Here is a 16,663-nt window from a genome sequence, read left to right on the forward strand (position 1 = left end):
GACAGAGCATAATTGCAGTTTGTAATTACTGTTTAGATGTCACAGAAGTGAAATTAATCTGAAAAATAGACCTGATTAGAGCGAAGGCCAAATTCTCACAAATCTTCCAAAGTGTAATGTAGTCTGATTACAAGAATAAATTAATATTTCTCAATAGAAAAATAAAAATGCTGCAGAAGCAACTCTGAAAACAGGTTTGATGTCATTATGGCAGAAACCAGGATGAATTTGGATATACAAACATGATTAAAGAAGTATTCCTACTGTGAAAAAAGCTTTATTTTAAATCAACTTCAATAAGAATTAGCTAAGTATTTAATGAGTACACTGAAGCCAGCAGTTTCATTATAGCTTTCTTTTTAAGGAGTAGATGAGAGTTTTCCAGATTAAGGCCACTATGTCCATGGCTCAAAGATGTAAGTAAGGTAAAGGTAAAGGTTCCCCTCACACATCTGTGCTAGTCATTCCCGACTCTAGGGGGCGGTGCTCATCTCCGTTTCAAAGCCGAAGAGCCAGCGCTGTCCGAAGACATCTCCGTGGTCATGTGGCCAGCATGACTAAACACCAAAGGCACACGGAACGCCTTCCCACAAAAAGTGGTCCCTATTTTTCTACTTGCATTTTTTTACGTGCTTTCAAACTGCTAGGTTGGCAGAAGCTAGGACAAGTAACGGGAGCTCACCCCATTACGCGGCACTAGGGATTCAAACTGCTGAACTGCTGACCTTTTGATCAACAAGCTCAGCGTTTTAGCCACTGAGCCACTGTGTCCCTTCTCAAAGATGTACTAATTGCCTAATCAATTCCCTTTAGCTAGATTCCACATGCCATGATCGGTCAAGAATCCATGTGGTCAGCCAGACTTTTTCTAAAACCTTGTGCCCATCATTAAACTGTAACAGCTGAAACCAGTCCCACACATCCACACTCATGGTTTTCTGAATGCCATTCCTTAACTTATACAATACAGCATGAACATCAAGCTTTATAAAAACTCCTGACTTTGCTTTTGGGTCTTACATCATTGTCACAGTAGACATCTGAAGATTCCCCGATCTCCATCACTGTGCCTGATTGCAACAGTCCTCTAATCACCCAGAAAACTGTCTACTGGATAGTCACCAGAGAAACAATAGCAGCAAAGTAACTTACTTTGCAGTTCTCAATATCAAGTTGAGGGCACAATTTTGCGCTCTCACCTATTCACACCACTATTCAGTTAATGTATATTTCACTCTGAGATTCAAGCCATTTGCTTTCAAAGTATTATTCCTTATTGGCAGTTCCTCTGAATGAGTCCTCTTGATGTTGCAGGATGCTTTCCATCTTACTGTTCTTGAGGGTCTCAATGCAAATGCACGTTTGGGATTTGTGCAATATGGAAAGGCATAGCAGTAGCCATTCTGATGTGCCTGGATTACATAGTGCCACTGGTGGTGGAATCTCCTGCTAATGGGGCCAGGAGAGTTCAATATCCAGGCTCTAGGGGTGGAATCCTGGCCATGGGATGGAAATTCTTTCCATGAGGGAAAGCAACTCTAGGTCCTTTTAGAGCCCCTCAGTAGTGTTCAATACTATTAATTGTGGTATCCTTTTAAGCTGTCTATAATGGTTGGGAACATTTATTTTGCAGCAATTCCATTCTTTTTTAATTAGGAAGTGAAGTTAGAGAGGAAGGGAGGTTGGCTTGGTTGTTCCTCTTTTATAGGTACCAAACCTGATGTTTTTTAGTATCTATATGTAATTGCTGAGAGAAGACATCCAAATTTAGCCTTTGAGCTCAGCCAAAGTCAACTTGGTGCTTCCTCCTGCTGAGGCAAAAAAATCTGCTACATTATATTTATATATTAAGACTATTGCAGGTATCTCCATAAACAAGTTGCACATAATTAAGAGAAAAAAAATCAACTCCCATTGTTCCTCATCATAAATTATTTTCATCTGTTTTCAAGAAAAAGAACTTCATTCCACAGCGATTTATTAATTTCATTTTAAAACAGAGCTATTTTTCTGCTTCTCTTTACATGGGCTTTCATCTATTCTCAGCAATGTAGAATTATTAAAAACAAAAATAAATAGATTAGAAAAAGCTGTCGTGGTTTGGTGCCCACTGTACAATTATGTCAATGTTTACTAAATCTGAAATGCCAAATGAAGATAGAACAAGACAAAAACGTTCATATTTCTTGGACTCTTTTGTTTATAAATTTGACTGTAATTTTTTCTTATGCAAATTATGAAGTGTAGATGAATCAACATTGCAAAGATAGTAGGTAGCTAAAATATTACTACTACAATTATCATTAGTAATACTAGGATAAAATATCCAAGCACAATTTTTGGATAAGTATTTTGTTACATAATTGAATTCCTGAGGTGAATTTTAATTACTGTTCTCTTTGTTAGCCAAACTGTACTTTCTAATTTTGAGATAACTCAAATTAGCGCAATAAAATAAAAAATATCTATACCCAACATATAGGGAAAAAACAAAAAAACCATTAAAATCAGCACAAAAATTAGGATTATTCTGGAAAGCTGCTTTTGAGAATTGGAAGACTTTCTGAATTGCATGATATATGGTATAAAGAAATGCAATCATGGTGGTGAGGATAAATAGAAGCAAAACATTACTGACTTTCCCTAATACTTTTAATTAGTACAAAACCAACCTCTGGTTACACAATACTAGCAAATTAAAAATTCTATATAGATTGAAGTCAGAAAAATATCTGCCACCCTCACGTTTTCCCCAGAAAATGGAATTTGAGAAAATTTAATTATTCAATCTCTAGAGATCAAAAATAATTTCATTATCTTGTAACATACACAACTTAATTTGTTCTTTGGTATGTATATGTTAGTATTCATTTTTGCAAGTATTTTTTCTTGGTCCATAAATAATCGTCTTGTATAGAAACTTTTCCTGATTGTGTAGAAATTTAGAAATTAGGAAGAAATGTTTTAAGTGCATGGTATGTGATATACAGTGGGGCAAAAAAGTATTTAGTCAGCCACCAATTGTGCAAGTTCTCCCACTTAAAAAGATGAGAGAGGCCTGTAATTGTCATCATAGGTAGACCTCAACTATGAGAGACAAAATGAGAAAACAAATCCAGACAATCACATTGTCTGATTTGGAAAGAATTTATTTGCAAATTATGGTGGAAAATAAGTATTTGGTCAATATCAAAAGTTCATCTCAATACTTTGTTATATATCCTTTGTTGGCAATGACAGAGGTCAAACGTTTTCTGTAAGTCTTCACAAGGTTGGCACACACTGTTGCTGGTATGTTGGCCCATTCCTCCATGCAGATCTCCTCTAGAGCAGTGATGTTTTGGGGTTGTCGCTGGGCAACACGGACTTTCAACTCCCTCCAAAGGTTTTCTATGGGGTTGAGATCTGGAGACTGGCTAGGCCACTCCAGGACCTTGAAATGCTTCTTACGAAGCCACTCCTTCGTTGCCCGGGCAGTGTGTTTGGGATCATTGTCATGCTGAAAGACCCAGCCACGTTTCATCTTCAATGCCCTTGCTGATGGAAGGAGGTTTGCACTCAAAATCTCACGATACATGGCCCCATTCATTCTTTCTTGTACACGGATCAGTCGTCCTGGTCTCTTTGCAGAGAAACAGCCCCAAAGCATGATGTTGCCACCCCCATGCTTCACAGTAGGTATGGTGTTCTTTGGATGCAACTCAGCATTCTCTCTCCTCCAAACACGAGTTGTGTTTCTACCAAACAGTTCTACTTTGGTTTCATCTGACCATATGACATTCTCCCAATCCTCTTCTGGATCATCCAAATGCTCTCTAGCAAACTTCAGACGGGCCCGGACATGTACTGGCTTAAGCAGGGGGACACGTCTGGCACTGCAGGATCTGAGTCCCTGGCGGCGAAGTGTGTTACTGATGGTAGCCTTTGTCACGTTGGTCCCAGCTCTCTGCAGGTCATTCACTAGGTCCCCCCGTGTGGTTCTGGGATTTTTGCTCACCGTTCTTGTGATCATTGACGCCACGGGGTGAGATCTTGCGTGGAGCCCCAGATCGAGGGAGATTATCAGTGGTCTTGTATGTCTTCCATTTTCTAATTATTGCTCCCACAATTGATTTATTCACACCAAACTGTTTGCCTATTGCAGATTCAGTCTTCCCAGCCTGGTGCAGGTCTACAACTTTGTTTCTGGTGTCCTTTGACAGCTCTTTGGTCTTCACCATAGTGGAGTTTGGAGTGTGACTGTTTGAGGTTGTGGACAGGTGACTTTTATACTGATAACAAGTTCAAACAGGTGCCATTAATACAGGTAATGAGTGGAGGACAGAGGAGCCTCTTAAAGAAGTTACAGGTCTGAGAGAGCCAGAAATCTTGCTTGTTTGTAGGTGACCAAATACTTACTTTCCACCATAATTTGCAAATAAATTCTTTTCAAATCAGACAATGTGATTGTCTGGATTTGTTTTCTCATTTTGTCTCTCATAGTTGAGGTCTACCTATGATGACAATTACAGACCTCTCTCATCTTTTTAAGTGGGAGAACTTGCACAATTGGTGGCTGACTAAATACTTTTTTGCCCCACTGTAAATGTTGAATATATACATACTATGGCTATGCTATTTACACACTTCCAATTCTTTAGTAAACGTAGACAAAAGATTTCAACACAGTCAGCATTAACAAGCAGTCATGATCTGAGGAACCACCGTTTTACAACTTAATAAAATTGACTTATATTTAAATCAGAGGGAAGCAATATGGCTCATCCTATAAAATACAAGGCTAATTTTGATCAAGTCTTCTGTTAAATATTTTAAAGATAAAGTTATCTCAAAGAATTTAGAATTTCATTCTTTTTAATAAATGTTAGTCACCAAGTTTACTTATCTTTAGAAACAGTTGCTTTAATTCACAAACATTCATAACAAGAAAAAAACATTTACTGTCTTTACTTCCACTTTGTATACATAACAGTGTTGCTGTGGTATAATATGTCTTTTAATTTAACCTAAACAAGGAATCACCACATATATTTAAATTCCTTAAAGTACCTCCCATGTTTCAATAAATGCTCATCAGCAAAATTTGGATACTGATGAATTGCACAGTTAGCATAATAGGTAAAGTTCTCAGTAAGATTGACGCTCTTTAAAGTCAAGCATAGATATACATGCAAAAGCTAAACAAATAAATTATCAATATTTACTGATTTATACATTGTATTCCATTACTGTTTAAATTGTCATAGCAAAAGGAAAAGAAACGTCATATTCTAATTCCTTAGCATCAGTTGCATGTTCCCTGAAAATCACAAAACCCAAAGCTTTTTCATGTCATTTCATCAATAATGCTACACATGTTAGCATCTTTATCCAAAACCTGATCTTTTTTTACGCTAGAAATTATTCTTTGCTGTTCATTCGATCCAATACAGTTTATGCTGTCTTCAGTGTCCATTGGTTCAGCTTTTATTCTCATTCCTCCATCTGAATGAGGTAAATCTTCTGGCAGAGAAGCCAAGCAATTCTGAATCATTTCTACAACTCGTTCTAGGTGTTTCTGAAATCTCTCTGCAGTTTCTAGACGCTGACGTTTCTGCACTTCCATCATGACTCTCAAAGTCTCTCTTGCTTGGTGAGGTCGATATTCATTTATAAGGTGATGCACATGAACAAATAGCAGTTTTAAATCTTCCAGTTTCTCTTCTCTTTTTATGCTGCCTGGGCTTCTTATTAATATATCCAAGAGATCTAAGAAGTTGACCAGGATAGACATGTTGAGTTTCCTTAATTCCTTTTTATGATCAAACTGCATGGGATGCAATCGTTCAATACCCTGGCTTTCTAATGGTCGAATAATTAGATCATCACACTGGAACTGATTTCCAAACATCATATAGCTATCTTTAATAGGCGGTGGAGGCTTAGGAGCTATGCCTTTCCGAACATTTTCATCAGTATATTCTTTAATATATTGCATTGGAGGTGGAGGAAGGGCACTCACTTGCTGTGGTTCACCCATTGCAGCAGAACAAATTGCTAGAATAGAGAGATAACATTTGCAAATATAAAAATAAAATTAGCACTTAAACATCACATACAAGATAGATAAGCATTTATACATTGCAATAAAGTTAAAATGTTTCTGTCCAACACACTAAATAGTTAAGAATACTATTTGCTAGCACTAATTATGGAGTTATCTGCCACCTGTTTATATTTAGAGGATTTTAAATTGACAAAAATTTGTATTATTCACTATACACACTTGAAACATGTGCCTAAGAACACGCAAGAGGATCGACACAACAGTTTTCCTTACTGTTTTAATATCTTATTAATATTATTGCTCACTACTTTACAATTATGTATAAATGTGATCCTACTGTATTTTTGGTTCTACTGCCAACGATAACACATATTTTAAGAAATACAGATTTGATGATACATTCAAGATCTACTTCATCTCCTTGCCTTATGCAGAAATCCACTTCTACAGTAACAAAAAAACATCACATTATATGAAAGATAAAAGCCGACATAATTTTGACAAAACTTTACAGTGAAGTTGGGAACGTCCACACATTGTCTAATGAAGCCTATTCCTAGTTATGTTTTATATTTTCTCTCCCACACACTAAAGAGGCGTTTCAATATATACTAAGTCCACGTCACTTTTTTCCTTAGCTTCTTGTTCTCTTTCTTTCGGCACTAAATATAAAACTACATTCACTCGATTTTAAGGGGAAGAGTGTCAGCAGCAAAATTTATCCGCCCCATATTCAAAATATAAGACAAGGGAACAGGTTTGGGGTCGTGATGTTAATGCGAACGTAGATGATGATCGCTTTTAATCTTTGGTGCTAGGAAATTAAAGTCGTGCCTAGTCCGTTAACCTGTCCTCTTCGGGCAAAACAAGCAGGAAAAGCGCAGGATGCAGACTCCCAAAAAGCACCGGGGAGCAGTCAAGAGTTGGTTCTGACACTACAGAGGATGGGAATCCCGAAGTGAAAACCTTTGGCTTACTTGATGTTACGCTCACAGACACACCAAAAGGGATCAGGCTTCCAGCAGCTCCGCGACACAGTATCAGTTATCAGGATCACTTGTGCTTCTCCTCGGCAGCAAACAATCGCTTCCGGCGCGCGCAATTTATGCATGTAGCGCGCCGCTCTCCTCATTGGCTTCCGCGGAGGCGCGAGTTCCCCCAAACCGGAAAAAAAACGAAAAAGACGCTGTTGGAACCAAATCGCAGGCCGATAAAAGGGGCGGGGCGAGGGAACTGGCGCGTGCCGATTTCGTTGCCAGTCAGCAGTTGTTTAATGAGCGTTTTGTCTTCTGCAATAACCCCCCCCCCCCGCATCTTATTTTCTTCTTGAAATCGTGCTAAGAAAAGACCTTTAAGCAGACGGGGGGCGGGGGAGTTTGTTTTCGGGTGGCGCATATTTCCTGAAATGTTATCGTGGTTTACAGGAACCATGATGGAATTATCTAGGGTTTTATTGTAGCGGTGATTAAACGGCCACACAAATGTTAGTCAAATTCTTTCAAAATCAGATCTTTCCTGGGAAAAGTGTGTTCGTGTTTAAGAATTTTAAAATACATTCTTGCCATCTCTCTCTCTCTGCTAGACTAATTGCTATACTTAACAAATTTGAATCACACGTATAAATTTATGTAATAAAATAATCCTCTGCAGGTATGCTTTCCTGAAACAACCAGTTGTGCAAAGCTGGAGTTGGCAAAAATAGATCAGAATTAGCCAGATGATCAGTCCAATTTTGTCCATAGATTATTGTCTAAATTCTAGAAGAGAATTAGCATTGAACAAACTCAAATGGTTAGGGTTAAGGCAGAATTTATTCATTAAGATAGCTTGATGTTGGAAAGTGTAATGGGTGATTTTGTTCATTCACCAGAATTAAAATTGAATGCCCAATTTGGTCCATTTGTGTACATGGAATATTGAATTGCATTTTACTATATTCTGCTCAGTAAAATGTCTTGGGAAGGTATTCACTTTTGTTGCCACCCGTTTAGACATTAATGGCTGTGTGTTGTGTTATTTTGAGGGGACAGCACATTTACACTGTTATACAAGCTGTATACTCATTACACTGTAGCCAAGTGTCATTTCTTCAGTGTTGTCACATGAAAAGAGATACTTAAATATTTACAAAATGTGAAAGGGTGTACTCACTTCTGTGATATACTGTACATCAACATGAAAGCAGTTGAAGTTCAGATGGGTATTCCTCATTGTAGAACCTCACTTCTTCAATCTGGAAGATGGGTATTTGAGGTATCTCACCAGTGTTGTCCGCCGGCGGCCTGTGGAGCTGGCAGCAGAGTCGGACAGTGAGGAGATTGGGGAGGAACATGGGGCAGTCCTGGAGTCTGGGGAAGGCTTGGACGAAGGCTCTGCATCGGAGGCAGAGAAAGGGCCATCTGGGAGCCTCCAGAGTCAGACCTCAGCGAGGCAGAGGAACGGGGAGCCTGTTCCCAGTGCACACATGTGCAAAGCTGCCAGAAGGCAAGAACAGTTAAAACAAAAGGGACGACTTGGGAGTAGGGCTTGGAGATGATTGTCCCCTCCCATAAGACTTAAAAGAGGAGCAAAGATACGTGGCCTTTGCAGAAAACAACCTTGTTAATTCTGTTCAGTTTAAAGTCTGAAGCTCTGTTTGATTTTGGACTCCGTGGTCTTAGGCAGCGTGTCAAGGGATATAAAGGTGGGTGATTATCAGCCTTATCCTGAAGGACTCTTTACAACTATTTGGGACTCATCTGCGAATGAACAGAATTCACAGCCATTGAAATTAAATAGGTTTTTGGGACTACTCGTGTGTTTTACTGACTTAGGAAGCCTAGGTCAGAACAACCAGACACATCTACCCACTCTATCAGATCCATCAGGAAGGATATATTATGAGTCCTGCCAATGAAAAAATGTCATCTGATGAGACCCAGGTAGAGATCCTCTTTTGCTGTGACCCCTATCCTTTGGAACACCATTAGATCAGATTGGCTCCATCTTGTTGGCCTTCCAAAATAGCCTGATGACATGGCCTTACCATCTGGCCTAGGGATCCAGGAACATAGATATGCAACTTGTAAAGTGACTAGGGAAACTGAAGGCGCTCACCCACTGATAGTTTTGTTTTTCTTATGTTATTTTTTTGTGTTTTTAACTGCTGTCCAGAGTCACATGTTTAAATATAAATATGCCAAATATATATAGATTTAATATAAATATACCAAATAAATACATATGAAAAGAAAATATTTTTATTTGTAACACAGCATAAAGAATATAATCAATTTCATGGAATACATATTATCCAATATGTCTCTACCTCTAGTTTTCCAAATGAATTTCTACTGCCACCTAAATTTCACGTGAAAAATGCATTGTTAATAGATTAAATGAAAACAACAAAAATGTATTATTTTGCGGTCCACTTTATTACATATGTTATGCCACACTTAGGCAGCAGAGAGCAGCACTAATCATGGCTTGAGAGGAACTATCTTTTTTTATGAAATACAATGATCTGTAAAAAGCACTAAACATACTTTTGGGATTAACAGTTACATTTTGCCATGCTTTTATAGAAAACAGCCTTTTGCTTTGAGAAAGAAAGGCAAGTAGCATGTTTGGAGAATGATTTAGGTTTGAAAAACAATATAGACTATAGAGGGAACAACAACCCATCCTGAGTGTTTCTTTTGAATCAAATTAACATTTCACTCTTAAGTGAATGTTTTAAATGAAATGGATTTTTTTCAGTAACAAAATCTTGTATATAATCTATGCTCCTTTAAATGCAAATATTTTCAAAAATTCAATCTTTGAATGCAAATTGAAAGGGAAAGCCTACAGTATAACACAATTTTTGCACATTCTTCATACTTAGGAGTACTTAGTATATGCTATGCAGTGGTGGGCTCCAAATTTTTTAACAACCGGTTCTCTGCCGTAATAACTGGCTGGGGAGGGAGGGTGTTATATGACTGAGTGGGGGAGGCCACCTCTACGTTGTGTGGTACCTGTATGGGACAGGCAGGGTTGGGGAGGGAATCCAAGGGTCTCCGGTGGAGGAGTACAGTAAATAGCAACTGAGGAACATAGTGTCAGGATTCATAAGTTTCATATAAACAGATAAACAATGGAAATTAATAGCATAAGCTTGACTAATGTGCCTTCCATTTGGCAGTAGCAGCAGTAGCTTCCACAGAGAGCTCATAGCAAATATGCCCCGAACACAGCACGGAAGTATTTTCTTTAAATATGGGACAAAAAAAATATGTGATGATTGGCTAGGCATAATTCTGTAAAGGCATTTCTTGTCACAGCTGAAAAATATTTTATGAAAGAAGGTTTATAGCCTGGAAGTTACCCTTTATATTCAATTGTCACTGGATTATTAGTAGGAAGCTGTGACTTCCTACTAATAATCCAGTGACAATTGAATATAAAGGGTAACTTCCAGGCTATAAACCTTCTTTCATAAAATATTTTTCATTCTGTCATTCTCATCTATCTCATTACATATTGGACTTTGTTGGAGATGGATGGTAAGGAGCAATTGAACTGGATATCATCAACACACTGACCTCATTTCAACCTTTGTCAACATAGTTATGTCGATGAGCCCAATATGGAATCTTGCAGGTTGATTGACTATAAGTCAATTATAGTCCATCAGTGTCATCTATGTCACATAGCCCTAAATAAAGTATTATATTCCTGTAAAACATCACAGCCAAAGCTCAATCCTGACTGGCAGTTCAGAAGAATACAGTAGTCAAGTATATTAAAACTGCTGAGTGGAAGCTTGACAAAGACAGTCTCCCCCATGCAGTTTCTAGAAAATATAATCCCTCAAAACCACCTAGCAACTTCAGCAACCAAACATTTGAAATCCGATTCAAATAAGTTAAACAAATCAATATCATTTAAATGAATCTACATCTGTAAAACTATTACCTTGATGACATTTTCTAGGAATATAATAATTCCTAGAATATTTAAAGACTGCCTTCTAATTGTGCAGATCTCCTTGGTCAAGGGAGGGTTCTTTGATAGAAAGATTATTGTCTCTCTCCTGCTAGGAGATACCTGGCTACCTCCATTTATGCATGTTATCAGTCCGCATGCTAGCTGATTTAATCAGCCTGTCAAGCAATTGGGATAATCCACATTCTTCCACATACCTTACATGCTTTCCTTAAACTTTAAGTCAAAACAATGAAACAACTATTTGAAAATAGTTGCGGACCCACAAATTCTACTGGCTGAAACTGAACTCAGACAACATGATAATATTCTTGGTTGAACCACTGAACACAACAAAACAACTAAATGAGCACACAATAAATTGAAAAGATAACAAATGAGTAAGGGAATGAGCTCATAGATAGAAAAATCATTCAAACACCCTAAAAATGTAAGCAGTTATAATTTTATATAGTTATAATCAGTCAAAAATTATGATCTCTGCCAAATTATTTCATTCAATTATCTGTTTTGCTCAATGAATAATGGTTAATCTATTTTGGTGGCTTTGTTTGTATTTGAGAAATAAGTGCTTAAATTTTAGGTCATCTATTTCTCTATATTATAGAGATATATGCAGAGATATTTTATAAAGTCAATAAAATATCGCTGCATATATTTTCTACAATGTCATGAAGAAATATCAACATAAATTAAGCATACTCAAGACTTCCTTGAAATGAATAGATCCCAAGTATATTAATAATTTAAAAATCTGAACTTTGGAATCAAGTTAAAAAATGTCAAGGATTAAAAAATATTAATTTCAATCCTTCCTAAATCTGAATAGTAGAAAGTAAACAAAAGTAAATAAATACTTTTGTGGATTTTTTTTTTCATAAGGAAAATTTGGCTCCAAGTGTTTTCACCAAAGCATTTATTTTTTAGATTAACAGCAAACAGTTGTAATTCAAGCTTCCGTTTGAGTTATCTTTCAATTACATGTGTAACATAAATTATAATGTATTGCGCAGTGTGTTTGAAAGGATGTGGTTATGGCTTTTGTATCAGAAAGGAAGCTATAGAACAGTACTGCCTGGATGACAGATGGAAAGATAAAGCACCTACATTGTTTTTTGTATCCATGTTTGAGACAGTTCAGTCTTTGTCTCTAATTTCATTTTCCCGGTCTCATGTGTGGAGTATTAAGAGCAGATCCCTTTTCATCCTGGAATTTGGATCATTACATGCTGGCAATGAATAACTGTGTTCTTCTGGAAGAAGAACTGATCAAAAAATCTCAGCAAAAGAGAAGAACCTCCCCTTCCAACTTTAAAGTTCGATTCTTCGTCTTAACAAAATCAAGACTGGCATATTTTGAACGTCGGCCTGGGGTAGGTGTGCTATTTTCCATGAAGTTTCCTAGCTCTGTCACTCAAAATATACAGAGGTTCTTAAGAAAATGAATATTTCACTGGATTTTTTTTTTTTTTTTACTGTTGGTTTTTGTAGAGCTAGGATTCAGTTTTACTCTGTTTAAAATTATCTATATAATGAATTCATAGTATGTGCCCCGTAGCATCATGGCTATATTTGTAAACAAGGCTAGTGACTTCCCATGACTAACCTGGACAGAACAAAGCTTTCATCAGACTAATAATTTCTGATATGAAAAATAATTAATTTGTGGATTAACACTTTAACCTGTGCATTTGAGGGGGATCATCATAAAGGCATAATGCTGTTTATTCCTTTACAGAGAAATGCTTTAATTTAGCCACAATGTTAATACAGATAGTTCTGTGTTTTTCACCCATGGTGTCTATGTCTTCAGTTTACACAAACTGTTGTATATACAAGAATGCCGAATCTCAAGAATTTGATAATCAGCTTGATCGTTCTCAAGGACAGTCTTTTGACTACAACTGAAAAATTTATCAGGGTCCATATTTCTTATTGAAAACCAGACTGCAGGAACATACAGAACCAATGTTTTATATGTACACACATATACAACCATGTCAGAAAAATTTGTCCTGTGTATCTTCAGGAAAATGGAGTGTTCTGATAGTACTATTGTTTCTATTATTTAGATACTGTATCCTCAAAGGAAGTTAAAGTGCCTAATGTTATTTTTCTAAATACCTAGCAAAATTAAATATAGACTAATTCTTCAGATCCCCAGCTTAGGGAAGTCCATCAACCAACTCTCCAAATGCTTGGCAGGTAACCATTATCAGCTAAACACTCCAAGTTTAGCTAACCAATTTGGAAGCCACTGCTGAAATCATAAGTATTTCAAAATTATAGTTTACTGTTTGCCACTTTATGATTGTGCTGTATATTTATTCATTTCTGAAACAGTTCTGAATTTAGGATCCTGGATATTCTTGAAATATATTTTTTGCAGATAATTCTTACAAATGGTTAGGAAAAAATTGTTACCATTGTATTGCTTTGTCTTTCCATAAAAACTGGACTGTCTTCCTTTAAATCACTATGAAAGTAGGGTGAAAGACAAATGTATTTTTTCTGACTCATTGTTGGTTCAAGTCCTATCATCAGCTTCCTTCCACTTCTTGCTCCCCAATATGTTTTTAATGTCACAAATAGGAGGTGGTAATGGATGATAGAAAGGGAGATATTCTGAATAGGAAGAACAGTTTCCCTTTTTATTATCCAGCTAGACAGGTGAAGGGCAATATCTAGTGCCAAAGATAGGAACTGTCAATTCAAGTGGGGATTCTTTTACCCTGTTTCCCCCAAAATATGACGTCCCCTGATAATAAGCCCAATCGGGCTTTTGAGTGCTTGGCAATAAAGCCAAGCGCTTATTTCAGGGTTCAAAAAAATATAAGACAGGGTCTTATTTTCAGGGAAACACAGTACATTACCAGTAGTTTTGTCTCATCACTTCTTAAGGTTACAGAGATTCAAAAAGGAAGAGACTGAATACTGGAGTTATCCCTGAATGCTCCTTGATTTACCTGTCAAAAGAGTTCAAGTAACTAATTAAAAGTAAAAAAATCAAGTAAAAGTAACTAATTTTAAAAAAAGAAGGTTGTCAAATAGATTATGAACATGTTTGATCTCCTTGTAAAATTCTCTGAACAGAACAACCAACTGCATGATAAAAGCCTTGTTCATACCCAAGAGTAGCTTTTGACAGATACTACCAGTAAAAAGACAGTCAGTTGGTATAGTGGTTAAGGCATCAAACTAGAAACTGGGAGAAGGTGGGTTCTAGTGGTGCCTTGGGCACAAAGCCAACTATGTGATCTCAAGCCAGTCACTTTTTCTCAGCCCTAGGAAAAAGGCAATGGCAAACCAATTTTGAAAAATCTTACCAAGAAAACTGCAGAGACTTATCCATGTTGTCTACAAGAATTGGACATAATTGTATGGAAGAAAAAAAACAAGATGTTGCGTGTCCATGCTATTCCTTTATAAGCACTTTTGTTTTAAGAGACATAAGCAAGAGAACTACTCTACTGAGAAGGAAAAGGGTTACAGGTGAAAGATTATGTCTGAATCTCATGAAATTCTATTTGTGAGGAAGTAAATATTGAAATAGGTCTTGGAGTTATTTCTGTTTTAATTTATTGTTTTACTGCCTTGAATAAAAAAGATATGATTCATGTGAACCTTCCATTGAATGAAACCAAGGATAAGGGCCAATTTCCCACATATTTTCCTACATTTAATGTAGAGTGTTAAATCTTGAAAAACAGAAAAGCAGAAAAATAAAGTATGATATTAATTATATTCTGAGATGAACATCTCTGGTAAAAAGTGTAAATTATGTTCTGATAATGTAAGGTGAGATCAGTACAGGTGAGATCTCATTTCATCTTTTAAAAGTATGTCAGAAAGAATTAGATAGGACTGTAGCCACAGCATCCATAACTATTTTTTCAACTATCTCTCCTGTACTTTCTCCTTTACCATCTTAGCTGTACCATCTTAGCTGATTGAAAGCTAATTTTTACACTCCTAATAAGTTTGAAAACTGACTTATTAAACATTTTAAAAAAGAAAACAAATGTAAATTATTCTGCCAATGATTTAAAAGTATTATGTAGATATTTATATATTATTTTGGTTTTACTGTAAGCCACCCAAAAAAATGTATCACTAAGTGCCCTAAAGGTGAAAAAATCAAGAAAGTCCAGTTGCCTTTTGAAAAGGCACCTTTGAGATAATCATGACCTGAATGATTGAGAATCTCCATTGACATCACTAAGTACCCTATAAATGTTCAGAAGCTTTGTATTTTGTATTTTTATTATTTTTTATTGAATAACAAAAATGGAAAAAGCACTCTCCAATTCCCAACCAAAATAACATCACACATACCCTGAGACTATTTGCCTCAAAGATCAGTCAAGGATGTTTTCTGAACAGTATCTCCTCATGCAATACATTCAACCAGTTTGCAGTAGGCTCCCATATGGCTGATTTTAAGTTAAAGTAAATAGCAGGTGGTTAGAAGTAAATATTCTGCATCTTCTACACTGTATCTCTTAGTCATTGGCATTTGATATCTGTTTTGCATGCAGATAAAAATATCAATATTTATTGGTATGTTTCCATAAAGTAAGAATTCACTTTTATTTCTATTTTAACCTATTTCTGTATGTAATCCAGGCATATATAATTAGTCTGAATAACATATATAAATCAGGCCCACTTTAAGAGTGAATATGGCATAATTTAAGGTAGGTGCATAATATGAGCCCCTAAAATGTTCAAATGTACTACTGAACAAAGATGGAATTAGACTAAGATATGGGTCAGGTTCAAGCTCACTCCTACCAGTAGTTCTAAAAATTATCTGTGGGTCACTATACTGCATTTCCTCCCTATCAATGGAATGTGGGCTACAGTATTTTGACTTGCAAGATACTCCCTAGATTGCATAGCTTGTATATATTAGTGTGAACATCCCCGGGGCAAATCTGGCCTCTGGTTACACTTGCGTATTAGTAGCCAAAATGTGTCAAAATGTAATGGCATGCTATTACATGCAAGGAATACTTCATATGGCATGAGTAAAATTGGTCAGGACTTTGTGGGGTCACGGGCTTGCGTTGCATGATCACAACTGCCATCTTGGCTTTTTTGATACCCTTCCTCCAATGGGTGCTCTGATCATATATACTTTTTCCTGCCTGCAACATTTTTATAGGTAGTTCTCTCCTTCATAGGAGGAGAGGTTAACCCATTTGGAAAGCAAACTCTTTTGAATGGAAAAATAGCCTTTCAAGAGGAAATAGAGACCTTTTCACCCCATATTAATCTTCCATTTAAAATTCCGACCTTAGTGATGATAATATTTTTTAAAAATCCCCAAGGGAATTTCTGCATTTTAAAAAAATTCTCACTGTTATTTCATTGGCTGACTTACACTAATTTCTGACTTAATTAATCAAAACTGCTCCCATTGCAAAAGTGTAAAATTCAAAATGTGTCATGGAACATCTTTTGTTCTTGCCACCAGGACTGCAGCATTGGTTTAATTATGTACTAAAGTGCTTGAATCTTATACCTGCAAAAATGTATTTAGGATAATACAATCAGTGCTTATCAACTCTCAGAATCCAAGCATCAGGAAGAGAAACTTTCGTAACTAGTATACGATTAGGAAGAAAAAAAAGACTACATGTA

At 36.5% G+C, this 16,663-nt stretch overlaps 2 protein-coding genes across 2 annotated transcripts in view; one reads left to right on the plus strand and one right to left on the minus strand.

The window, feature by feature from the left end:
- Positions 1-2,634: 2,634 nt before the first annotated feature.
- Positions 2,635-7,157, minus strand: MED7 (mediator complex subunit 7). Its single transcript, XM_034401673.3, has 2 exons — positions 7,024-7,157; positions 2,635-6,036 (listed from the first exon to the last, which is right to left on the minus strand). Exon 2 carries the CDS (start codon positions 6,017-6,019, stop codon positions 5,327-5,329), a length of 693 nt encoding a protein of 230 aa, XP_034257564.2. The 5' UTR covers positions 6,020-6,036; positions 7,024-7,157; the 3' UTR covers positions 2,635-5,326.
- Positions 7,158-12,134: 4,977 nt separating this feature from the next.
- ITK (IL2 inducible T cell kinase) overlaps positions 12,135-16,663 on the plus strand; it is a 41,543-nt gene continuing 37,014 nt past the window's right edge. The window contains exon 1 of the mRNA XM_034401663.3: positions 12,135-12,390. Within this exon, the coding sequence (XP_034257554.2) occupies positions 12,190-12,390 (201 nt within the window). The 5' untranslated portion in view covers positions 12,135-12,189. The remainder of the gene's footprint in view (positions 12,391-16,663) is intronic.

Source organism: Pantherophis guttatus, chromosome 2 (assembly GCF_059756535.1).
Source record: "Pantherophis guttatus breed Tessera chromosome 2, ASM5975653v1, whole genome shotgun sequence".
NCBI classification, from domain to species: domain Eukaryota; kingdom Metazoa; phylum Chordata; class Lepidosauria; order Squamata; family Colubridae; genus Pantherophis; species Pantherophis guttatus.